At 36.9% G+C, this 27,313-nt stretch overlaps 1 protein-coding gene across 1 annotated transcript in view; it reads right to left on the bottom strand.

Annotated features, from left to right (window-relative positions):
- MACROD2 (mono-ADP ribosylhydrolase 2) overlaps nucleotides 1-27,313 on the bottom strand; it is a 1,942,726-nt gene that overhangs the window by 729,079 nt on the left and 1,186,334 nt on the right. Inside the window, exon 6 of the mRNA XM_045078428.1 lies at nucleotides 20,589-20,710. Coding sequence (XP_044934363.1) covers nucleotides 20,589-20,710 — 122 coding nt within the window. The remainder of the gene's footprint in view (nucleotides 1-20,588; nucleotides 20,711-27,313) is intronic.

Below are 27,313 nucleotides of genomic sequence, written 5' to 3'. Positions count from 1 at the left end.
TAGAGATCTGTGGCTGGAAGCCACTGAAATGCTGGAGTCACTTCAGCATGACCTGGGCCAACCTGACTGCTCTAGGACTGAACTAGATGCTCCTTCAATCTCAAATATCCTAGTTTGTAACAAATGTCAAGATGAGTTTTTAAATAAGCAATATATATGAATTAATTTTTTTAAATGCCCATAGTCACAAATAAAACAGAAGCCTAGTATATCTGCCCAAAATTAACTCACAGAAATGCATGCAATATAATGATCTTTAATTTAGCCTTTTGTTTATGTGGTCCCTAAAATCTACATAACATAAATACACTGATTGACAAAGTTAGTCAGGGCTACACAGACACCATTTATGTACCCTCTTATAAAAGACTACCTAATTATTTTTTATTTCTACTATCTTCTTAATATAACTTCCTGCTTTGAGCTAAAGAATTCATACTTGGGGCTTATCAAGCTCAAATAGTAGCAATTCAGAGACATTTAATTAACTGTGTGGTGGGTAGTTGTATTTCTTTGGTTGTTACGGAACTTTCTACATTTAAAAATTTAGAATAGTATCTTGATGCCTAAGAATCAGTCTCTTAAATTTGAAAATAAAATAGGTTAATACTGACTTTTTCTTAAAGCTATTCACTTGGAAATGAAGATGGGGAAAAAAGAAAGTAAGGCAGGCCGAAGGGCAGCAGAAGAAACAAATGTTAATAAAATATCACTGAGAACAAGGAAATTATCTGAAATTTCAACTTCTCTCAATCTTTGCAATCTTCTCTAAAGTTGGTGTAACAGTACTCCAGTCCTTCATTAGAGGTTATAGGGGTCATAATTTGTTTTATGGCTTTTGTTGTTATTGTTTTCTTTCTCCTCATCCTAAGATTCTCAGTAATGCCAGATGTGCTACAATTCCATGGAGCAGCATGTTGTAAAACAGTACACTTCATGTTTATTTTGTGAGAGTTTGCACTGAGGAGAATTTAAGGCTGAGGACTTCTAACCAAGGAATGAGCAGACATAGCGTTATCATTTATCTAACGTTGTCACTTTCCAGCAAACGAAAACATGACAGCTTTTCAATGGCAAAGGAATCCATTTTGATTCGAAATACTGAAAGTGGTTAAATAAGTAGAATTTTGGATATTGTATTCACCTGTTTTGATCATCTGACCCCTACCCTCTTTTTCAGAATTCTAAAAGAGTTTCTGAATTCTTTCTAACTCAAAATTAGAATTCCAATCCCTGTCCTCCCTTACCTAAGGTGCCTTCTGTTTTCACAAAGTGGGAAAGGTTCCCATTTTCTGTAGGAAAAACTTCATCCCACAGTCTCTTTAGAATAGTCATTGAATCTTGATATGTACAAGTTAGGCTTTTATAGATTAACCATTCACCTATTCATCCACACTCATTCCACAAATATTTACTAAGTTCTTTTGCTATGTACATGTTAGGCAATATGTTTAATTGTGGGTGTTAGTGGTGAGCATGACTGAACTTTTCCCTACCCCCAAGGAGCTTGTGTTCAAGGGAAAAAGGAGAAAATATTCACATAATCATACAAATGTAAATGTAAAACTTCCCTAGGGAAGAAAAAACAGAGCTGAGATCCGAAGGATGAGGAGAGCAAATGACCCAGGTGAAGGGGGAGGGAAGATCTTTCTAGACACAGAGGGTGACTTGTGCAAAGATCCTCTAGGATATACAAAGGTACCATGATAGAAAATGTTCAAAATGTAAATAAGAAAACAAAGAGTAAAGGCTAATTATTATAGTCTTATTCTTTCTTACATTCATCCTCATTTTTTGATTCACTCGCTCACAGTTTTTAGAGAAATTATACCATGGTAGGCACTCATGATGATTAATGATAAGTTAAATTAACATGATCCCAATAAAAACACCAGCAAGATCATAGCAAATGAACTGTCCATAATCATAAAGCTCATGGAACACACAGACTAGAATGACAAACAAACAAGTAAATCACCACTGGGGGTTCCACACAAAGAGTGGCACACAGAAGCTATAGACAGATGCTATGGGGACCCAGGGTCCTATAAAGCTTAGCTGGGGCAAAAAGCACCAGTTAAGGGAATCTCATTCCAGCAGAAGTGCTCCTTACGATGAATTGTGGAGTTCTAGTTGACAAGAGTAAAGAGTAAAGACACTAAGAAAGGTAATTTTGGGAGAGGAAAAGTTTCATGCTAAGGAATAAAGGTCTGATGACCTCCCCAGATCTTCCATGGAGTGAAAAATTTGTATCTGAGAGTAGAAGCAGAGGTGTAAGAGGTTGGCAAGGGCCTTATGCAATGCACCTGGCATAGAGGGTCTCCAGTTCTCCAGTTTTTCAGTTCACAGCACCCTCAGTGTCATAGGCATGGCTGCCCATAAGCCAAAATTAGATGACTAAGGGTCCTTTTTTTTTCTTCTAAAGATTATATTTATTAATTTATTTAGAGAGAGTGTGTGAGAGGTGGTTAAGGGGTACAGGGAGAAAGAGATTGAGAATCTCAAGCTGACTCTGCCCTGAGTGTACAGCCTGATGCAGAGCTCAATCCCAAGACCTTAAGATCATGACCTGAGCCAAAATCAAAAGTTGGATGCTCAAGAAATTGAACCATCCAGGCTTCCAGGAGTCTTGTTTCTTAAGTATTTGCATCCAAACAACTTAAATATTTATGTACTAACTCAGTAGCCATATAAACCAGATTGGACTCTGTCATCCACATTTCCTGTTCCACATAGATTTTCATTTGGTGTTTCCTTTTTATCACAATAACAGTCAAAAACCCAGCTCAGAAATAAAATGTTATCATACAAAGGGATGCTATATGTCCTAACTTTGAAACTGTGGATTACCTTGAAACTAATAGTTTACATGTTGTCCAACAAATGTTGAGCATCTGTATTTCTTTCAAAATTGAAAGAAATCTTGCCTTACCCCTGTAAGTTTGCTATGGGTGCCTTGGGCACCAAACTTACAGGCTAAGATAATCAGGCTTCCTTCTGAAAATTATGGGGAGCTCTTTAGGATCTCTAATTAAAGGGAAGGGAGGTATGTTATGTTAAAGATCATTAACATGATCATTCAGGCAGGATGTGTAAAAATTTAAAAATAAAGGCTTAAAAAAACCCTAAAACTTCAAGGACCCCAGCTCAGTGGTTTAACTGAGAAGTAATGGGGAATGGTGGCTGGGATGGAGTAGAGGGGATAGCATAGCAGAGGCTCCCAGCTGTCCACGTTCCCCTGGGCCCTCCCAAAGGTCCTCTGCAGATAACTTTCATCCATACTGATGGCTTCCTGAGTCTGCCTGAAGGTGATTTATGACTGTAGGAGGTGCCCATCATGCAAGGGACAAAAAGTAGCAGAATATGCCACCCCAAAATAAAATTATAAGATTTCAGGACATGCCACCCCAAAATATGCCACTTTGGTATATTGTAATTTTGAGCTAGAAGCATTTAAAAAACAGCAAATACTGGGAATGTCTTTCTCTGAATTCCTGTCTGCCTAAAGATAGATATCCAAAAGGACTCCAACTGTCATAGATCCTCCTCCTTGAAGAATCTTAATTTCATCACCTAGGGAGGATTGACCCTTATCATAGGAGAAAATACTAGAAGTTGACACCACACCCAGACAAACTTTGTCACAAGCTATCATATCTCCCACCTATTCTTCCAAGACCCATCCTCTTTCCTAAACATCATTTACTCTTCCTTAAGAGGCCTCTCTCCACTCTCTCCCTCCTCTATTAAGATGATACTTATGCCTGAATTCAAAGCCAATTCTTTGAGTTACTTATTTTTTTCCCTGGGTCTCTCCCATGTATATGCAGGGCATACCTGTTAATAAAATTCTACTTGTTTTTTATCTTGTTAATCTATATTTTATTACAGAAGTCTCAAGCTAAGAACTCAGAGGGTAGAGGGAAAATTGTTTTTCCTCTTATATGGGGCAACCTCTAACAAGGAGTGTAGGGTTGGTAGAGAAATACCCCAGATGCCTTCTCCCCTGGTAGAACAATTCCAACATGGGTTCTACAACATGGTTTCTCAGAGATTCCATGGCTAGACTGCCTCAGGTTCCATTAGTAATAATCTCCTTACTGTCTCATCCATTATAGGTTTTCCTCTTTCCCATCTCATTTCCCAACTGCCTCATGGTCCGTCCTGGGAAAAATGAACTTTCAATAAATTTCAAATGAATTTCAATAAATTTCTTGAAACTATATACTTGTTTAGGGTCTGCTTTAGTGAAAAGACAGAAGGGTATGAGATATTAAGGAGGTCAAATGGGCTGCAACAGATGGCTCATTGGAAGGAGAGGAGTGAGATAGAGAAGTCCAGAATGACTCCTGGATTTCTAGCTGTACATCATGGTTCTGCCGGTGACATTCACAAAGGCAGTGGCTATAGGAATTCAAGCAGGTTACCCCCATCACACTAAGACTGAGGGCACTCTGGGAAACACAGTGGAATTTCCCAACAAATAGCTGGATATTTAGTTATGAAGATCAAGAAAAAGGTCTTAGCTAGAGCTATCATTTGGGAATCAGGAACTTGTAGGTAGTAATTTAAGCCCCAACACTGCCAAAGTAGTAGGGTTTGATTGACACTTCTAAGGGAAGACATTTTGCTGATCAGGAGGAGTAGAGGTCACAAGGGGCTTAAGCCAGAGAGGTGGCCACCAAGACTTATTAAGAAGGAACAACCAGGTAGGAAGGAATTAAAGAGAGTGGAGAATTATTCTGGAAGGCAAGAGAGACAGGAGTCCTAAAAGAATGGTACTCGTGTCAAGTATTGCCAGGAGTTCAGGTTGGATGAGGGCAAAGAAGGGTAGGAAGGACTGTGCGGTCATCATACCTGAAGAGATGCAGAACGCAGCCCTGAGAAAAGACAGTCTGGGAGAGGACACGCCATGGTGGCCTAGAAGCAGCATGGAATGAACTGACCTCAACTCTGCCTCTGTGTGGCTTCCTGAGATGAGTTTACATTCTTCTTCTTGAAACAAGAAAGGGACAGCATTGGATGCCCTCAGAGGGTGGTGCTTGGAGTCCATTCAGTAGCCTATAGACTTTACTTAGTGTTCCAAATAAAATATTGATTTCAGAAGGAGGAGGAGGAGGGGGAAGGGAGGGAGAGGAGGAGTAGGGGGAGGGGGGAGTAGAGGGGAAGGAGGAGGAGGAGTAGAAGAAGAAGAGGGAGAAGAGGAAAAAGAAAGGAAAGAAAAAGTCTCAGCAAAGCTCATTTGGTCTCAGTTGAGCATCCACTGTAGTCAGGGCTCTGTGTCCAGGGGTCCAAAGAAATGGAGATGAACCGAATGCAGCTTCTGGCTGTCGGGGCTGTGTAGTCCAGTCAGGGTTTTGCACTTATAATGCAACTACTATTAACATGTAAAGTAGATAGTGGCAAGTCTCAACAAAAACTCTATTTCTCTACAGCTCTCCTGTGTCTTCTATTTTTTAAAATAATTTTTTGGTACAGTTTATAACTTTTCTGTAAAGCTTTTCACAGCAAGTGTCCTGAGTGACAGTAGACCTTTATGTGACTTTACCCGTGACTGGACTTGAAGATAATTTTCATGCAAACCCTCTTTATCTAGTTACAAACACTGAGGCTTGTGTACTTCTCCATGCAGTGGCATGGATTATTGAATATGATTTAGATTCTATGGAAGTTTCCAGTTTTATTTCATTCTTACAATAATTCTCTGATATAGGAAGGGCAGGGTTTTTGAATTTTTTATTGAGTTATAATTCATATAACATAAAATTCACCATTTTAAAGTATGCAAATCAGTGTGTTTTTTTTTTTTTTAGCATTTTCACAGAGTTGTGCAAACATCATCATTATTTGACTCCAGAAAATTTTCCTCACCCCAAAGAGAAACTCTTTGCCCATTAGCAGATAGCCCCCATTTTTCTCTCTTCTCCTACCCCAAACCCCTAATTTACTTTCTGTTTGTATGAATTTACCTATTCTGGATATGCCCCACAAATGGAATCACATGTGCCCTTTAGTGACTGGCTTCTTTCATGTATAATGGTTTCAAGCTCCAGCCATGTAACAGCCACGTATTGGTATTTCATTCTCTTTATTCCTGAATAATATCCCACTGTATGGATGGACCATGTTTTGTTTATGCATTAATTAACTGATGGACATATGGCTTGTTTTCTTTAGGTATAACTCTGCGTTTAACCCATGAGGAACTGCCACCCAGTTTTCCATATTGGGTGTACTCTTTTACATTCCCACTGCGATGTATGAGAGTTCCAATTTCTCCACATCCTTACCAACAGTTGTTCTTTTCCACTGATATCATTAAGGGCAGATTTTATTATCCCCATTTCACAGATGAAGAAAGATGGGTTTACACAGCAATCAATCAGGTAGAAAGGCCAGAACTAAAATATTAGCTTTCCAATTCTTAGGTCAGCTTTCTTCCGGTGATCCCACAAAGTCATTCTGAAACCAGGTCAATATCAAGGTGTTACAAAGTCACAGAACAATGCCCTGACAAAACTCAAGTATGATATAACTCAGGGAGGTTATGTGGATTTACAGAATACACATGTGTGTGTGTGCAGAGTACACACATTCACACTTATAAGGGTACACACCAGTTATAATGCTACTGGCTTACAAATGTACTCCTTAGAATTCCAATATACTAATGAGAAGCTTTCAAAGAAGTCAAATTTAAATTATAGTAATATCTTTGACACTGAGAGAAGATGATTTGTTAGCATTAAAAACATATCTTTGAAGTTGATTTATGATGTGGTTCTAGCCTGTGATTCGTTGTATCTGGATACTTCTATTCATGCTGCCAAATCAGTTACTTTAGAAAGAAGCACAGTATTTTCTGGAGCTGAAGTATACAGTTCTTTAAACTGCTTCTTAAATTGTCTTGAGGCATGATATCTTTAAATTTTCTTTATAATACAGGTCCTTAGAAAAATACATAGTTGAAGCTTAGGGATTCATTTGACTATAATTTAAGCCAAATTTGTCAAAACTGGAAATGCTGTCACACAGGTCGTATGACTAGAACAATAAAATTTGCAGTGCCTGGCCCCCAAATTAGTCATTGACATTTTTTTTTTTCTAATGGAATAATAGAAATACATTTCTAGAGCCATAAAATCATCCCCTTCACTTGTCTTAGGAAATTGATGGAACATATTTTCTTGTTTAAAGCAATAGAAGGGTGTTGATGCAGTATGTCAGAACCCTTACACTGGATGAAAATTTCTAGCCCAGAAGACATGAACTCCAGAAGAAGACAGCTAAGATTGAACCTTGAGAAAATGTCTCTCTCTATATTTAAATAGAAACAATACAATGTGAAATCTAAATGAAGGCATAGAATAAATATGGAGTTATCCATTTCAGATACTTACTCTCCATGTTTCATATTAATACTATCATAGTGAATAGTTATTATCATAATGAATAATGAAGTCATATCTCTTAATTATTTACAGCAAGTCAATGATACCATACTTTGGTGATAATGTCATGGGTATACATTATGGAGAGTTCTACTGAGTGAGAATATGAAATAATTTTCCTAAGTAATAGCTTACAGTATTCAAATGTGTGTGCAGGTAAACCAGTAGGCTAATTGGAAATATTGGCAAGCTTTTGCTTAATTTGTATCTATTGCCAGATACTTTCGATTTTAGGTAATGCAGAGAAAGAAATGCTGCAGTTTGCCTTTACCACTGTTTAAAAGAAAGAAGGTTTCAAATTACCCATAATTTAAAAAACATGTCATACTAGGCTTGAGTTCATTAAAATTCTTTTTTTTGCTGTTGTTGTTGTTAGTTAAAATTCTTAATACCAAATGTATAATCAGATCCTGAGAGCTTTTTGACTTTTTAGCAGAGAAAATCTATTGGAATTCCTGAAACTCCTTTCTCTAGGAATGTTATGCTTTTTTTTTTTTTTTTTTTTTTGTCCAAAACCATAACTTCTGAGTGACACACATGAAGTGGTGAGAAGGGAAGAAGTGTCTGCCTATTCAGCCGTAGAAGTCAGACTAGTCTGGGGATCAGTGAGGCATCAAACCAACAGCACTCCATGCCTCAAAGCCTTCCATACTTCAAGATTCAAATTAGACAACTGAAAAACCTCCTTTGGTACCCCAGTTTTGCAGATATAAGACCCATCTCTTGCATATAAAATCACCAGATTGTGCTTCTGTGTTGCTATTAAATGAGCAGTAATAAGATCATCTTAAGATATATACATCTTTTTTCTAATGTTTACATTATGAACAAGATACACAACAGACATTAACCAATATAAAATAGACAAGGTAAGACTTGCTCCAAAGAATAAATACTGTGTAATATTGGAGGGGAGCTAGCCTTCCTCCCGCCTTGACCTTGACCCACAAATACTCATGAATACACATGATTAGAGTAGTGGCAATTGTAGTTAATCAGATAAGCAAGATTTTGTAAAACTGGAAGCAGAAGGCGTTGACAGAGCAGTTAGTCTTCCCTGAAAGGCATAAGCGAGAGATCTTCATTTATGCAAACTAAGTGCAGAGCCATTCCTCTGCCCTTTGCAAGAGAAAGTTAAATTCAAATTTGGCTCCCACTTTTGCATGCATTTTGCAGCACCCTGTGAGGCTCTTGTACATTAGACTGTGAGGTATGTAGATTCATGCTCATTTTGTTATTTCTATAAGGTTTGAGGAGCCTTTTCCAAAAGTCTGGGGTATTCTTGCTAATTCTCCCCAGCCTGCACCGTTAGTTCTGGATCAGTCAATGGACAAGAAGTATGTGTGGAAAATAAAACAAAAACGAAAACCAAAACAAAGAAACCTGTATATTTGTTTATTAGTTTGTGTGAAATAATTTGCTTTTTGATATTTCAATTTAAAGAGAAAAAAATAGTTACCACAGGGGGATAATCAGAGTACTATTGGGCTTTCCTGCATTTTTTCACTGTTCAGTATTGTTATTTTATTTTGAATTATTTTTACTAGGTTTAAAATCTTTGAAGTCTCTTTGAGACTTTGTTTCTAAAATGGGGAGCACTTGAAAAAATTTTAAATAATTTTAGAAATTGTTTCTATGGTTCCTTGCTATCTTTACAGGGCTGGTCACATAATAATCCTTCTTTATGGATACGTGTTGACTGAGAATTCTGTTATTATCGTTTCACAGAACTGCCATTTGCTGAATCCATACTCACCTCTATTATTTTCTTAGATTTTCGAAGATTCAGGAATTACAGAAATAAGGTACCAGACAATGATATATGAGATACTTTCCCAGGGATATAATAATAATAAATCCACAGCATCTAGAAATATTGTCAAACTATTTAATAACAATAGTACTAACACCACTACCCATTATAATGAAAATTACTACAAGTAAAATGTAAGCTTCACAAACTCCAACATATTCCAAGGACTTAAAACAGTGACTGGACCATAGCAGTAGCGCTCAATTTGGATTTCTGGACAAATGATTACCAGTGAAACTTACCATGAAGTCTCCTAAGGACTTCATAAACATGAACACATTTTAGTCTCGTGAAAATGATGGGATCAACCTCCATTATTATTTATTATTGTCTATTACATTTTTATTTCTATTTATTTTTCTGTTATATTTGTAAACATTTGGGTGGCAGCAAGGAAATTTCCCAAACAATGGGTTCAGTAAGATTCTACTAGTTATTCAGCTCCTAGGGACAAAGCTCTGGGTGGTTCATACACTGCTGTACTTGGGCCATAATTATAACTGGAACACTATATTCTTTCCATGAGACACCTGCCAAGCAAATATTTCACCTTCTACACATTTCAGGAGTGTGTAAGTGTTCAAAACAAAGATGGCTAGGCTGTGGCTAGGACTCAATCTGTAACATATTTTTCATGAAAAAAAATTATCTTTATAATTGTACTGAATAATGCATAAACAAGTCTAGAGAGCGTTCTTGATACCGGCAGGTTTCTTTTTATTTTAAAAGTGGTATCAGTTAATTTGTTTTGCTCTTTTAGTCTCTCAGTTTAACGACTTAAGAATACCTTAGATTCTATACATTGAAATGGCTCTTCTGAAAAACATATCTGAACATTTGCAGAAAGAAATACACAGTTTAAAGCCGCTGCCGTGGCTCTAGACTATTAACCCTCTAGATATATGCCAAAATTGCCCTGTTGTTCAAATCTAATGGTAGGCTCGGGACTCTGTGGTCCGTGTTTTGAATTGACTATTTTCCTCATGATACTGTGATCTAATAACTGCAGCTCAGGTCAGGGAAAAATAAAACACTCAAGACGAACGTTTGCATTGCAAATCTGTTTATGGGTCCTATACAAATTTCTCTGAAATATACTTTCTTTGACAGTGTGCTAGGCCAGTATTTCCTCTGAAAGACACTGTTGTAGAAACAGTAATGATTTTCCTGGGAATGTTCCTTAGCCTGATGCAAAGAACTGAAAATAATTAAGGACCAAATCTGGATAAATTGAGATGTTTTATACTTTAATTTTAAATATATGTTCCTTGGTCTTTGCTAGTAGATTTACATGTGCAGAATGTAAAAGTGACTAAAAAATAATTCTTTCAAACTTATAAAAGATGAAGCAAAAAGTTTCAGATAACCTTTCAGAAAGAATTGATCATAGGCATATTGTAAGCATTTTAAAAATATATATTTTATTTGCTTATTTGACAGAGAGAGAGAGAGCGAGCACATTCATGAGCAGGGGGAGGGGCAGGGGAGAGGGAAAGAAACAAGCAGACTCCAGGATGGGCTGACCCGGGCCTTGAGATCATGCCCGAGTTTAAATTAAGAGTCGGATGCTTAACCAACTGAGCCACCCAGGCGCCCCTGAAAGATTTCTGAAGAAAACAGAAGATAATGCATTTCCCAAAATGTTAAAAGAAGACATAACTTGGCAGAATCCTTATATTGGGGAAAAAGAAATTCAAACTTAACTACCTAATCCAATTGCTTACCCTCAATATGTACTGCATCTTCTAATTGATGAACGATCTTACATACATCCAACCTTGGGCAGCCAACTTTTCTGCTGTTTGTGTGATGAATCAAAATTTAGTGTCCCGAGATGATGAGGAAAAAAATTCAACCAAGCTGACACAATATTGTGATACTACTTCTCTACTACCTAAGAATTAATTTCACTTTTAATAACTCTGTTCATTCCATAGGTTATAATACTAGTCACATTAATTACTATCCTCACAACCTGTACATCACACTATACTTAAAGAAGCAGAGAATTTGGATGCTGAGTTCAAGAATAAAAATCTCTGGGCAATGTGTTTAGCACATTGCCCTACTGGAAACTCAGTTTAACTTAACCCAACAGTTCGCAATTCAATCAGACCCAACATTCTCTTTTTACAGCAACTGTTTTGAAAAGCCCTCTTGAGTATGCTGAAATGACATCTATAAATAGGACTACTCAGCTATATTCATGAAGCAGAAGGTGTCAGTGACCCACCCACATCCTCCCAGAACTCAGTGTTCCAGTAGCTGCCCACCTCCAGCAGATCCCCTTATGGGATTCTGCCTCAGGGTAGTCTCTCAGCCTGGCCAAGGAGCAGACAAGAAAGTCTGGGGAGTTAATCCCCCAGGAGCAGTCCTCAGCTACCCACAAGTGGAAGTCAAAGATAAATGGCCCAGGTCCCCTCATTCTTCAGATGGGACAAATCCTAGGCAGGTCTTACATACTTTCCCAGAGCTCCCCAGCAGGAGTGACCCTCTGCCACCCACAGTGGTAGCTTGCTTACAACCTGACTCTTGGCTGCCTTTTCTTCCCTTTCTTAATTCCCCATTCCTCTGTCAGTGCTTCCTGTCCTAGCTTCCTAAATAAAGTACTTGTACACAAATCCTTGTTTCAGGGTCTGTTTCAGGGGGAACCCAAATTAAGACAATACATATTTTTTTTTTTAAATCTATATAATGCTCTAGGGGTAATATGAAAGAGATATAAAAGGAAAGTGACAAAGTCAAGTTCTGTTTTCAACATGTAAATAGTCAGGCATGACTACATATTGCTTAGTGTCACATACAATGAATTAAGCAGCACGTAATGACGTGGTCAGAGAGGTGCTTTCTCACATGGAATCACCATGAAGAAAAAAACATGTGCAAATGCAGATTCACACAGGTGTGCTGTGTTGCCAACTACCCTAAGTGGTGTGGCCAACAATGGCATGATTGGCAAAATGCAGAGCACACTAAGCACAAGTTTCCCTTAATGTTCATGGTGGTTCATTAATACTGAAAGCAAAAGTTCCGTTTTTAATGTACACTATTGTTTATAAGTAGGTTTTATTTGTATGACTGTCAAGCAGAACATTAAAACATTGTACAGGATAAGGGGCAGTTTCTCAGCATATGCCTGGTCAGCTCACATGTCTTAGCATCTCTGGCCCTGCCCACAAAATGCTAGTGGCACCCTCCCCCCCAATGGATTGCATTGTCCCAAACCACCCTCAGAAAGGAAGGAAGGAAGGAAGGAAGGAAAGCAAGAGGGAGGACGGAAGGAAGAAAGAAAAACTAAAAACGCAGGGGAAGGGGAAAAAGCATGGGATTTAGACTTTCACAATTTAAATCCCACCCCCACTTTTTGTTAGAAGTAAGACCTTAAGCAATTTCCTTATGGCCCTTCTGGCTCATATTCCTCCTCTGGAAAAAAACACACTCTAACTCAGATAGTTCAGAGACTAAATGAGTAAAACACAATGTCTGGCACCAAGTGATGGTTCAAAAATATTAACTATTTTAATTACTCTATCTCCTGGCTAAATGACTGATCTAATTCTAGTCATCTCTCCAACCAGGAGGCATGAATTGTGCAGTATGTGAAAATATGGGTTTAGGTGTATAGTTATAAGTTTTCCAGGTGTGGCTTATGAATTTATCATCTTTCCATGCTCTCCCTCCTCCTTGTCTCTACTATCCGCACTTGGTCACTGGTTATTGCCAGTAATAATGACCTGATGAGGGTATTATTCGAGATTTTGTACCCCTAATGTCCAATTAGGATAGCTTATAAAAGGTGAACACAGGGAAGACAGAGGAAAAAAAAATTCTGATTTAGCCTTTTTTCCCCCTCTTTGGCTAATCATAGAGAGCTAGCTGGACAATTTGAATAACAAATGAGATCATGTATAGGAACACACTGTTGTAAACTATAAAGCGAAGTGCAAATGTAAAAATGCTTCTGTTCTTGTTATTTATTAATAGTATCATTAGTTACCCAGCTGTTAGAATCCCGGCTAGGAAAGACATAGAGACTTAGCATTATCCTTCGTAAATGAGATAGCTGAGAACCAAGACTAGATGTAGTCTAAAAAGAGAAGAGGGAAGAAGATCACGCCCGTGGCTCTGTGGCAGAGGGTGTTTTGAAATGAAGAGCTGGCTGGGAAATGGTGGTACCAAGTGAGGCAGGGGAGCAGAGGTAACAAATTAAAGGGTCATCTTTTTAAGGCTGCAGAAGTCTTCTTGAAGAAGGGACTGCATTGATTGATGTGGCCTGTAATGGAAACTCAGATAATGAAATAAAACTGGCATTTAAGAATTTCAGGCTGAGAACTCATTGCCATGGCAACCTTCTCAGAAGGGAACTTGGATAAGAAAATAAGGTTTACTTGACTACGCCTTAAAATGAAAACCTACACTGCAGTGAAATAATTAAATACAGAATTCCAAATTTGCTTATTGCTGCAATGCTTAGAGGAAGCAGTGAAGTTGCAGGTCTGTTGTCTTTTCCATTGGAAGTCATTACTTCTTAAACTCTGTGACTCATTGAGGGAAAACCATCCAGTTTTGAGGGATCTCTATTGGTATTAGGTGTTTCCTACCAGCAAAATTTAATTTTTTTTTTTTTTTTTTTTTTTTTTACATTCCACACATCATCTAGCATGGTTCTCAAGTAGAAATCACAGAGGTATGTACTATGAAAACAAGCACCCAACTTTTAGTTGTTCATAATCACATAAAACTATAAAAAAAACCTCATATATCAATTTTTAGCTACACTTCATGGGAACATCATTTTTAACCTAAATAAAATCTGGTTTATATTCAGATTCTGATCGTTTTTATATTAACATCTATTTTCTTATTACATGTTCTCCCTCAAAGAACATCAAACTGGGCACACTATATTTTGTCAGTTACAAGGGGTTTTCCTGAATATCCAGTATCACTGACAGATATAAATCTTTTCCTTTTAACTGATACTGAGGGCAGAAATCACTTGATCCTTTTTGAATGGCTTGGATTAGGTTTCTAAAAGTAAAACTGTTGGTAGAATTTGCCATTGAGGAAATTTAAGATCATATTGCAGAAAAGAAATAGAGGGCAAGACAAACTTACAAAATCCTTATAAAATATTTCTATGCTCACTTAAAAACAACAAAAACAGTACGACATATAAGATAATATCTATGATATTATAGTACCTCTACATCAATATTATTCATAATGGTCCCTGTCAAAAGGAATCTTTCCTCACTGCCATCAACCCTACACTCACCTCTTAGATTTAACCAAGATAATCACCAATACAAATAATTTCCTTTATATGATTTAGGTAATATACATTCAAAAGGATATCCTGCATAAGTGAAGTCCCACAATACCCCTTTAATTTTCTCAGGACACAGCATTGTCCCAGACATTAAAATAATGCAGTTGTTGAATTTCACCAATCTGACTATTCATTTTTCAAGCCACATGTATTAGAATACTGTGTTTCTAAGACCTGTGTTTTGACACCTACCTATATCCTTCCCAACGTTTTGCTGAGAAAATCTACACTCTCTGACTTTTCTTTCAACTTTTTCCCCTTGTTCCTATTTCTAATTATCCTCTCCATGTTGCCTACATTTTTTTGCCTATCCTGGAATCAACACTCTCAAGGTTGCAGATAATGTATATACAAGTAAATCTGCATATATTTGAATCTTGCCCAAGGGAAATTTGTGGTTGGAGGAAAATAAGTGAATTATATTTGAAGTAGGTTGGAAGAAATAAGGTACATGCACAAACGAGGTCTAGGAAGCATGGAAGATGGGTCAGACTTTTCATTTGAGACCTTTTACGGTAAGACTTAGAAGAAGAATCATGACTGAAATCATAAATTTAAACATTCATCTGTATTAATAAAGCTGTGCTAATTAATAATTCATAGGAGAGACGTGCCACTATAAAATGAACCATTGGATTTATTGATTACTTTTATCCTTTTACAACCTAAAGCAAACATGTAGATATATACTGAAAAGAAGCCACCAAGAAGAATAGACAGAGGAGAGAAATGTAAGGAAACATTCTCTCTTAAATTAATAAAAGAATATTATTTTTTCATAGTGAAAAATTTTGTCTACAACACCTCCAAAAGCAAATAACTACCTTATTTCTAGATAATCACATGTAACTTTTCCCCTCCTCTGTATTTAAAGGGTATCTCTTTTTAGCAAAAAACTGAAGCTAAGTGAAATTTATTTGTATCCCACTGTGTTTTTTGTTTCTCCCAAACTTGCTCCAGACCTCCTTCCAATTCCCCTCCTCCTCCAGGCTGAGGCCCTGAGCACTTTTATCATCCTCTAATTCATCCTGCCAAAGTGAAAAGTAATTTGATGAATTTCTTCATGTTAAGGTATTAGGAAATTAATTATCTACAGATCTCGGGAGTATTTGCATTTTAAAGGAAAATTGCAGAGAAAAGACAATGCCTGGCCATCATAAATTACTCATTAATTATGGAATTCCAGACATCTGTGGGAAGATATGTAAGAGTGATGAGAATGAGAGAATGCTCTCAAATCATACAATGGATATGATGATCTTATCTATTTATTTGTGTGGATGGGCAGGAGATGGAGACAAATTATGTATTTGAAGACAACCATTATATCTTCTGGGATTTAGGAGGATGCTTAAAAATGTCTTGGTAGCGGGGCACCTGGTGGCTCAGTAGGTTAAGCATCTGACTTGATTTCAGCTCAGGTTCTGATATCAGGGTTTTAAGACTAAGCATGACACATGCTCCACACAGGGCATGGAATCTGCTTAAGATTCTCTCTCTCTCCCTGTCTCTCTGCTCATTCCCCTCCCAAAGAAAAGTCTTGGCACACAATAAGTTTTATTAATATTTTTTAAGTAAATAAATGATTATACTCTTTGTTTTACCTCCAATAAAATTAAAAAAAAAATTCTTTGGAGATACAAGAATAAAGCAGAAATCTTAGAAATCTGTGATACCTGTGTTGTGATCCTCAAGCTTTTGCTTTAACTTTGGCAGAAAAGTGGTGCCTGGCAAGTATTTCTTTTATTCAGGAATATTTCCCTAGCCTCCTGCAGGTAGGCAGGTTTATGTGAATATTTTGACCAATGAAATGGGAGCAGAAATGGTGTCTGTTGCTTCTAAGCTGAGACAGTAAAAAGTTCATGCATGAGTTTGCAAGGTCTCTGTTCTAAAGCTGAGCAGGCTGTCAGTTCAAAAGAGCACAACTATGAGATGACAGAATGTCCATTAGCCAAGGTCTCTGAATGTAAGCTGCTGAGATCTTGAGGTTGTCTATAGTTGTAGCACAGCCTACCTGGTCCAGATCATTACAGTATTTAACCATATTGCTTTATGGTTACTTTGTTACATATCTACTATACCACTTTAACTAGTTAATCCTTACTCATTTTTTGTAGCTTTGTTGTAAAATGACACATAGTGGGAGAAACCATCATGATATAAGAGTATTTTTTGAAAATTTAAAGATTAGACTATAAATTTAAGATAGTTAAGTGTGGTGACAAGACTGGTATAATTTAATTTAATTCAATGCATGTACTGAGCAATAGAATTCTGTGGTATGATCTGCACTGTCAATACAAACATGAGTTGGTAATAATAACAATTACATCATTAATGACTACAAATAAGATGATATTAATAGTTACAAACATTAATAGTGGTTTTAATTGTCAAATAAATATAATATTATGAGATAATAGAGAATATATATTAGTCTCTGTCCCCAGTTTTTGATACAGAGCTCCCCAAACTCTTATAATTCTCTAAGTAATAAGAACTTAGAAACATCTTTTGCTCTAATATAATACTTGTCTTTGACTTCATCTCTCATATAGGTCTCCTAAAACTCTTATAAATTCCTAAGTGATAGGAGCACTTGGGGTATCTTTTATTCTAATGAAGTAACTCTTGGTGAGCTCCTGGATTATTCCTAGAAGGGGGCTGTTCACTAGAAAGACCAAGCAAGGATTAGAAGCTTGAAACTTTCAGCCTTGCCCCTCATCCCCCAGAGAGGGGAAAGGGGCTAGAAATGGGAGTTGATGATTGACCATGCCTATCTTAGGAAGTCTCCATAAAATTCCAGTAGTACGGGTTCAGAGAGCTTCCAGGTTGCCAAACCCAACCACACCAGAGGAGTAAAGGAAGCCCTCAACTCCATAGGGACAGAAGCTCCTGTGGTCCGGATCCTCCCCGACCTTGCTCTATGTACTTCTTCATCTAAACGTTCATTTATACCCTTTATCATATCCTTTAATAAACTGGTAAATGTAAGTGTATCACTGAGTTCTGTGAGCCCTCCTAGAAAATTAATTGAACCCAAGAGGAGGTTGTTGGGACCTTAGATCTATAGCTGGTTGGTTCAGAAACATAGGTGATAACCCAAGGTTGCTGCTGGCATCTGAAGGGTTTAGGTGTAGGGGTTTGGGGAATAGGTAGCCTTATGGAGCTGAGCCCTTAACCTAGGGGATCTGACACTATCTTCAAGTAGATAGTGTCAGAATTGCATTAAATTGTAGGATACCCAGCTGGTGTCCCAGAGAATTGCAAGGTATGAGGAGAAACCTCCACATATTTGGTGACCAGAGTGAAATGTTTTGTGTGAACATTTCACAAAGAATAAATGTGCGATGAGGAAGGACCAGGTTTTTCCCTACACAGGAGAGGGGAAAAAAATGAGTTTTTCTTTTACGAAAGTACTAACTGAATACTTGATAATAATTTATTTCTGACTGAACAACGTCAAGAGATGACATGATAAATGTCTAGAGGTCTGGTTTTCAGAATAGATGTCAAAGCAAGAATGATCTCAATCTCCTAAATTTGCCAAAACCTAAAATGTGAAAATAACTTATACTTGAAGTAATATTGCCAAAGAGTTTTATAGAGAATTACATTTTTCCAAATATCTTACATTCATTATTTCAACTGATCCCCATAACAGCCTCTTGAATTAGAGAGATTGGAGATAACACTAATAATTTACTTATTCTTTGTAGGTGGAAACTGAGGCTACAGAATACTGACATGGCTTATCAATCATCACACATGACAACTGGTAAAGCAAACACTAAGCACACTTTTACCTCTGGTAAAAGGGTTTATGAGAAATTTTCTGTGATATGTATATAAATGAGCTCAAGTTAAATTTATTTTCCACTTTAATAGCCAGGCTTTTTATATCAACCCTCTCTCCCCCAGCTATTAAAATAAGTACACAAAGTATAAGCCAATACATTAAAACATATATCCAATTGTAATCAGTTTCTAAGAATTTTCCATTTTCTCCACATAATGAGGATTTGATTGTATCAGCATTGTAATTTTTTTTAAACATTGGTCAAGAACATGATATTCCATATAAAATAGAAAGCCCACTTCCTTCTTAAATAAAGGAAGGGAGGGAGGAAGAAAGGATGGAAAGTAGAGAGTGTGGAGGGAGAAAAGGAGGAAGGAAGGGAGGGGAGGTAGGTGGGAGGAACGAAGGAGGGAAAAAGGAAGGAAGGAAGGGAGGAAGGAAGGAAAATAGATGTTTTGTGTATGAATAAGAGACAAGGTATTTGACAGAAAATCCATTCAACTGGACATCTTGCTTCATGTTTTGCAAATATTTTCCACCTCCATTTTTATTTTTATTAATATCAAAATGACTTTGGTTTAGCATCATCGACTAGCTTAGCACCAAGTAAGATGTAATTAACCCCTCAATATCATCATCCAAGGTATTTAGATAGACCTAATCCCAATCCCAGGATGATTAGAGCATTGCTTTAGTCTCTCTGTAGGTCATCTGACAAAAGTCAATTGAACTTAGTCCATAATTCTCCCACTCTTTACCTAATGGGAGCAAGTAATATAATAGCAGATATGATTATTTTAAGATCATCATCGTTAGAGACTTTTTTTTTTTCCTATTAAAAGAATGGGTGCTATTTTTACACTACTTCTAGTGGGCTAGCATCTTCTTACTTTCTTTTGGCTTTAGAAAAGGAATCATTAGCTATTCCAGAGAATTCATTAGCTAATTCTTTTCAGGTCACTTGGTCTATATAGACCTTGAGACCTGAAAAGAATTGAGAAGCTAGAAACTTCCATACATATCCATTTTTTGAAGCACTTCAGTCCCTTGCCTTTATAATCAATATGCCATATTGATAAAATTTTAATTATTCCTAAATGTGCACACCTGGGTTGATTTTCCTTATTTTGCTGTAAAAAACAAAATCAGCCCACGAAGTTTAATAGTTTCTTTTGCTCCATTCTCTTTGAACTCAAGTTTTCTCCTCTAAGACAGAGGGATCTTACTTATTGATTCATTTTTAAAGAAAAAAAATAAAAATCAAAGAGTGAAATAAAACATTATGTTCTGTTAATAATTAAGCAAAGATTTAAAAGATTGTATAATCAGTTTAAAAAAAAAGTGTTATTTTAAGCAAACTCACCAATGTACATTGAAAAAGGCATTTCAAAAATATAATCATGCATGAAAAGCCCAGCAACCAACTAAGGTTATCTAAATGTGTCTGACTCTCAGTACTCCTTCATGCAAATAATAAAACCTCTGCTTTTGTTACCTCCTAAGTAATGTCGATCCATTCAGCCTGTTAAGAAGTCAAGGGTTAAACTATCTTCCTGCCCCACAGTTCCACCAAGGTTATAATCTATGAGAAAAGATCCCAGGGATTCTGACCAAATTAACTTACTTTTGGGTATTTACACTCTCATTTTTCTCATACTTTTGTTTTCCTGGTGTAATTGAGATGTAATAAGCGTCGGACATGTTGCAAAAGAAAAGCAGGTGAATAAATACTCCCAAATCCAGCTTGAAGAGACTTCCTTTCATCCCAGCCTACTGGTAAGGAAGTAGATTAGATCCACATTTTTGAAATCTCTCAGTCTAAATTGATAAAATTTAGAAGGGATGTGGCATACCCAGCTACAGACTATTAATATAAGAAGACCCAAATAGGCATCAACTTTTAAATTAAAATGCCCACACGCCCCCTTTCTCCAAAAGGTAACGGCACTATGGATGAAAGAAAGTAGGTGACATGACTCCAGTTGTATGGTTCTAGAGCTTTAACTCCCAAAACCTCACACACAATTAAGCAAATATTTAGGGCACACAAAAGAGTGGAGTTATGATAGCCAGTAGCACATCACTTACTAAGAACCTTAACCTTAGTTTTCTGAATTTTAGAAATGGATGGTATTATTTTCCCAAATACAAAGGCTGAAAAGAATAAGAAATAAGAAACAGAAAAGAACTTACAACTGATCGGATGTTATTTTCTTTCATCAGCTTCAGAGACGATTTATAGCAATTTGCAAGGTCCTCCTTGTGGGAACCATTAATATGACCTCTGGCTATTGGTCCTACGGTATGGATGACATCTGCACATGCAAAAGGAAGGAGAAATAACATAAGCAAGGTATTTTTCACTTTTCACACAAACGGTGCTTTATTTATTGTAGATATTTGTGCTGGAGCCTGGAGACAAGCAAGCTAAGAATTATTGATGATGCAAATACTTCTGTGGTAGAAGATTTTATATAGCACAGCCTCTTAAAGTAGGCAGTTGCCCAGGAAGGTGATAATTGTGAAAGGGCATCCCCTACCAGTAAATTATTTCATTGTTATTGGTCAGATCCTAGTAAGACAGATTATAATACAAGATGTGAATAATTGGCACCCTGGCAAAAGACAAACCCTTGGTGAGAAATAACTGAGAAATAATTGCCTGCAAAATGAGCATTCTGAATTGACATGGGAAAGAAGAACCAATGCTTCACATCACTTTACTTATAAATAAGACAATAGTTCCAGGCATTGTACACAATAAAAAGGGATAAATTTCTGAGAATGTGCCAAGGTAATTTGTAACAATTAGTAATAACCCTAAAAGGAATAACTTTAAAATATCTCTACCAATTTTAAAGTGCAACCTACCAATCCTCACATATATGAGGTATGCTAGGCATGATAGTCCCTACTAGTCCCTACTATTGTTTACTATATTAAAACTTTCAAAAAGCAATCTATACTTTCAACCTCTATATTTGAAACACAGATTTTTTGGGGGGCACATAAAACTAGTCATTGTGTTTTTTTAATACCTTCACACACATAAATTTTTTTCACTTAGGAACATAATGAAATAGAACTGTTTCAGTTTTAAAGTCTGTAAGGATCATAAGAGAGAACTCAAATTATAAACCAAATTACTTGAACGCATTATAACATCCGTTTTCCAGTCTTAGCTGTTAATCTGGATTATTTGCCCATCTCATTGACGTAAGTAACAACAACTAATCATGTTTGATCAGAAGGACAAATTTGGTCTAATATTACTGGACTATTATAATGAGTTGAAATCATTTGCTTTGTCCAATCAGTACCACTTCATTTCAACAACAATGACAAGATAAGAACACATCACAAAAGTGAGACTATGGAACAGTCTTAAATTACATAGGAAATTTAAATGGCAGAAAATAAGTCACTAAGGGTAAAATCTTCGTTGTTTGCCTACTAAATACTCAGACTACTAAATACTCAAAATACTGAGGGTATTATCTCATGTTTGAGAAATCCTCAAAATGTTGATTAAAACCCTTGTCAAATAATATTAAAGATGATATCTTGTGATCAAAACAGGCAGAAACATCACCAGCAAGTTCATGCAGATGTTCTTGCACAGGCCAATGTTGCTTTAAAGTGAGAACCCCAATAACATAGGAAAGGACAAAGGGAGATTAGGTTATGTCTAGCAAAAAGAAAAAGAAAAAGAACACAAAACAAAAACCCAGCACACAGTGATATCATATTTTTAATAATAGAGTAACACATAAGAGCTGTATCTATTGAAGCAATGCAAGTTCTCTACCAGATGTAGTGAATTTTTATTTGAATATTTCACATTAGTTTCCATTTTGAAGCAAATGCTAGAATACGTGAAGAAGGAAGGTTGTGCTTGGCTTACTTCATTTTCCCCTTCATGACTACCTGTTTGTGCCTAGCTACAATAGTCTAAATCCCCCAATGAATCCAAAGGGAGAGAAGCTGTAGAGTAACAACACAGGATTCTAGAGAACATTCCCCAAAAGTGGGTATGATAAGCTGTGGGTTTAAAGGTCAATTACACTTGGGAATCACTGGGTGAAATTAAATCAAAACAGCTATCTTGGGGCGCCTGGGTGGCTCAGTGGGTTAAAGCCTCTGCCTTCGGCTCAGGTCATGATCCCAGGGTCCTGGGATCGAGCCCCGCATCAGACTCTCTGCTCAGCGGGGAGCCTGCTTCCTCCTCTCTCTCTGCCTGCCTCTCTGCCTACTTGTGATCTCTGTCAAATAAATAAATAAAATCTTAAAAAAAAAAAAAAAGAACAATTAAAAAAAAAACAGCTATCTTAGGTAGGACTTTCAGGACATTCAGTATGCAACAATGGATTATGAATCTCAACCAGAGGGGATACAGAATGGAATACATTTGACTGTTTAAAAACTATGTTTTACAGAGTACGTCAAGGGACTAAATTTCCACAAATTTACCTTTGGGAAATGTTATACCAGAACAACTCCAGTACCCTCACTGCCATTGTTAAAGGACAAATCCATGGGTTTTATTTTGTTTTCTTCTCTTGTTCCCAAATGCCTCTGTACCTCAAATACTTAATAAAGAAGAAACAAGGTATGACCTTGTATTCCTTATAATATGGATGGAGAAGGTCAAGAATAAGTGCCTCTTATCTGGGGTCATAAGGTGTGTCTACTTGAGCCAAGTAAAAACAGGGCTTAGGGGCATTAATGGGAAGAGGAAAGAGAGAGAGAGTCCATAAAAGGAGAAAATAGTGACATTTAAAAAATCCTTTTTCTTTGCTTTTCCCTGTAGACATCATTGTCCACATAACTTAAATGGGATTTATGAAAAGCTATTCCTTACATTTCTTCAGTTCTCCATTTAATTTAAAAGTCTAAGGACAAACAGCCAATCAATGAGCCTTCTTCTCAACATCAAAATATTGATCCCTGTATTTTATGCTCTATATTAAACTTACAACATCCAAGATCAAGTGTTATTATCGACCAACACAATGACCTCTCAGATCCACAAAGCTGAAGGTGAAATCAATGTGAGGCCCAAAAGTAAATTTCCTTCATTATTTTAATTGTTCATAGCACTTAGGAGAGATTCTTCCACACTGACAAGTTCCTCTTTTCCCATTATAAAACTCATTCAGGAGGTCTGCTTTCCAATTCCAGCTCCAACCCTGACTTGCCAAGTGCTCCAGATGAAGCCACCCTTTCGTTGGCCCCTGTCTTGGTTTCCTTATCCACAAAACAAATGAACTGCTTAGATGATCTCTGTGGTTTATTCTGAGATGTGTGGCCTCATTAACATTTACCTTTGTATCAGGGACAGATGGAGAACAAAATGATGCCTGGGCAGTTACAAGAGACCTTAAACAAGGGGCTTGCAAGTTTTGTGAGTATTAAGGATCCTTTTTCTAATATCAAAAATATCACAGACTACCCTTCCACAATACTAGTTTCAAAATCCATTGATGGAGAACAAATTTGAGACAAACAGCTGTTACAACATCAATGAGGCTTTACATTAATTTACATTTTGTTGAACACAATAGCATCTTGATAGTAGATACATATGTATGAGATAAATGCATTCAATCCTAGATAATGCTTTCACTTGCACATGAATTTGTGGATTCCTTGGTATAAATAAGATAATGTAAACAGAAGTGTTTAATTTGATTTCTGGTGCATATAGAAGCTCAATTACCACCACCACCAACAGCAGCAATATCCAAGACATCTTATATACACAGGCAGAAACGAGTCATCATCTCTGTTCTGATATGGAAAGTATATCACACTTTAAGTCCTAAGGCCTGATTAAAAGTCAGAAGTCCCACATCTGTCACTAATTAGCTGTGTGACCTTGGACAAGTCACTGTCCTCTTTAGGTTTGCCTCTCCAAGTTAAAAGAAGGAGTTGAATAAGATGGCCTATAAGATTCTTTGCTGTTCTTGAATTCAGTTCCTCTCCTGTTTGCCTATTAAGAATAGATCTATAGATTCTAAGTAGTCTAATTCACTCTTGTCCAGATAAACGAGCAGCACTCATGGTTCAAGTTTCTCAAACACGCTTATACAAATAAAGTGCAAATTGGTCCCATCCCCAGAGACAGTGTTGTACATACCTATCAACATTATAAATGTAGACTCCTCTTGATCCAATAGTTCTATTTCTAGGAATATATCCTAGATAATATGCTTACTCATATGCAAAATGGCATTTATACAGGTCATTCACTATAACACTGTATATGACAGGCAAAGATTGGAAGCAACCTCAATGTCCATTAATAGGGACTAGTAAAATAATTATGCCTTTATACAATGAAATATTGTGTTTCTGTAAAAAGAGCAACGAAGGTATTTACATGTAGTTATGTAAAGATAGTGAAGATATATTACTAAGTAAAAAATGTGGAGAGGTATAATTAATATGCTACCATTAGTGTAAAAATATCCCACAGGTGAAGGAAAGAATGTAATTTTTTTTTTTTTTTTTAGCTAATACTTGCATAAAACAACTCTGGAAGGAGTAACATGCACTTAATTACAGTGATTCCCTACTAGGGTCATGATGGAAAAGTTTTTATGACTTTTATTAAATCCTTACAAAACAATACAAATTCCAGCATTGACAGTTGGTGTCAGGAAGATGAGCTCTATCATTTCACCTGGTGTGGTGGTTAAAGTGCTTGGATGTTTTCCCCCACTTTTAAAAAGCCTTTTTTTTTTTTTGTCTTTTTTACACATCTTAACATTGAACATGGCCATTCCCCTCCCCCAGCGTGGGTCGGCCTGGGGACCAGGCACCTTCACAGTAATGGTTCTGACAGCCCCTCAGCTCCCATGGTCTGTGTGACATGTGTTGGGCAGAGAAGTGGCTATCTCACCTTTGGGAAGAGGCAAATATGGGAAGGAGATATTTCAGTGTCTGTCTGTTATTTTTTTTTACATTCAAATTATATGAATATAATACCTACTCAACAATTAATTAAAGCATTAAAACAAAGGGTACATGGTTTATTAAACCATGTTCCTGGATCCCATCTACCATACTCTACAATATACAAAGATTGTTACTGTGCTTTATAAAGATGATCTTACATCACTGTAAATATGAAAATATTCTTGAAAAAGATACAGTTCCAAGGGATTTAACAGAATGACTCCACTAGGTATATCTTTCCTTAATTTGCTACTCTCAACAATCTCTTTATGTAAGTAATTATTTTCAGTTAAAAGCATGGTTCAAATGGTGGACAAAAGGGCATTTTTCTCCTATATTTTTAATATCTACCTTTACTATTTCACTACAATCTTAATATGCAAATTGAATCCTAGACACTTTATAGTGGAAATGTAGTATAGACATATACATCTTATTTATCTCAGCAATCAAAGAATTTTGAATAGTAGCTAAAAATTTTTGGGAATGACAAGGACTATATAGAAAATTTCATCTGTTTTCCCTTGTTTGGGAACCAGAGAGGGAGAATAAAATATCCAAAGTCGTACATCAACATGGGGAGATACAATATCACAATGGCAATGTGATTATAGATAAAGTTTTCCTAAGGTGCCTATTTAATTGAAGGAAATGATATACATTTGTATATACAAAATTCGGCATGTTTATCATGAATCCCATCGCCTTTACCTCATAGTTTGTACACACGCAGATTCTGGTTAGCTATTGCTATGGATAAAAACAAAAAAACAGGGGTGCCTGGGTGGCTTAGTGGTTTAAGCCTCTGCCTTCAGCTCAGGTCATGATCTCAGGGTCCTGGGATCGAGCCCCACATCGGGCTCTCTGCTCAGCGGGGAGCCTGCTTCCCCCTCTCTCTCTGCCTGCCTCTCTGCCTACTTGTGATCTCTCTCTATCAAGTAAATGAATAAAAATCTTTAAAAAAAAAAAAACAAAAAAAAAAAACAAAAAAACAATACCCCATGAAACGAAACAAAATAAACAAAAACTACCCCCAAAATATGGTGGCTTAAGAGTGGTAACAACCATTTCATTATTTCTTATGGTTCCTCTGGGTGAGAAATTCTGAAAGGGCTCAGCTAAGGGGTCTGGTATAGGGTGTCTCCCATGGTTGCAGTCAGTCCATGGTTGGTAGTGGAACAGTGGTGGTGATAAAGCAGCTAAGAGTTGGACGGACATCCTTCCCTCTTCAGGGAAGAGAGTCTCAGGGACTCTCCATAAAGACTAGTTTGGGTTTCCTCACAACATGGTGGCCTCAGAGTAGTCAATTTGCCCTCATGACAGCTCAGGGTTTCAAAAGCAAGTATACCAGAGGTAGAAGCTAAGTTACCCTTATAACCCAACCTTGGAAGTTGCATAGTATCACTACCCCTATCCCGATTGGTTGCAACTATCCCACAATCCCACCCATTTCAAATGTGGACACATAAACCACTCCTCTTGATGGTAAGAATAGCAAAGAATTTATGAACATATTTTACAATGGCCACAACTCAGGACTTCCCAGACACTTGGGCTTTGTTTTGGTTAGCATGTTTTATTATTTTTTTTAAGATTTTATTTATTTGACAGAGAGAGAGATCACAAGTAGGCAGAGATGCAAGCAGAGAGAGAGAGGGAGGGGGGAAGCAGGCTCCCTGCTGAGCAGAGAGCCCGATGCGGGGCTCCATCCCAGGACCCTGAGATCATGACCTGAGCCAAAGACAGAAGCTTAACCCACTGAGCCACCCAGGCTCCCCAGCATGTTTTTTAATTAAAAACTCTTGCAGTAGATATATTAGAAACCATAGAAAAAGCCAACATGACTAAATCTATTTCCATGTAGCTATTATAGAAAACAGTGTAGGGATTCCTCAAAAAATTAAAACTAGAACTACCATAAGATCCAGCAATTCCACTGTTGAATATTTACCTGAAGG

This window comes from Mustela putorius, unplaced genomic scaffold (assembly GCF_011764305.1).
Source record: "Mustela putorius furo isolate JIRA1106 unplaced genomic scaffold, ASM1176430v1.1 tig00000253_pilon_pilon_pilon, whole genome shotgun sequence".
In the NCBI taxonomy this organism is placed as follows: Eukaryota; Metazoa; Chordata; class Mammalia; order Carnivora; family Mustelidae; genus Mustela; species Mustela putorius.
The sequence above is the reverse complement of the archived record's forward strand: the minus strand, read 5'-3'. Positions and strand labels throughout refer to the sequence as shown.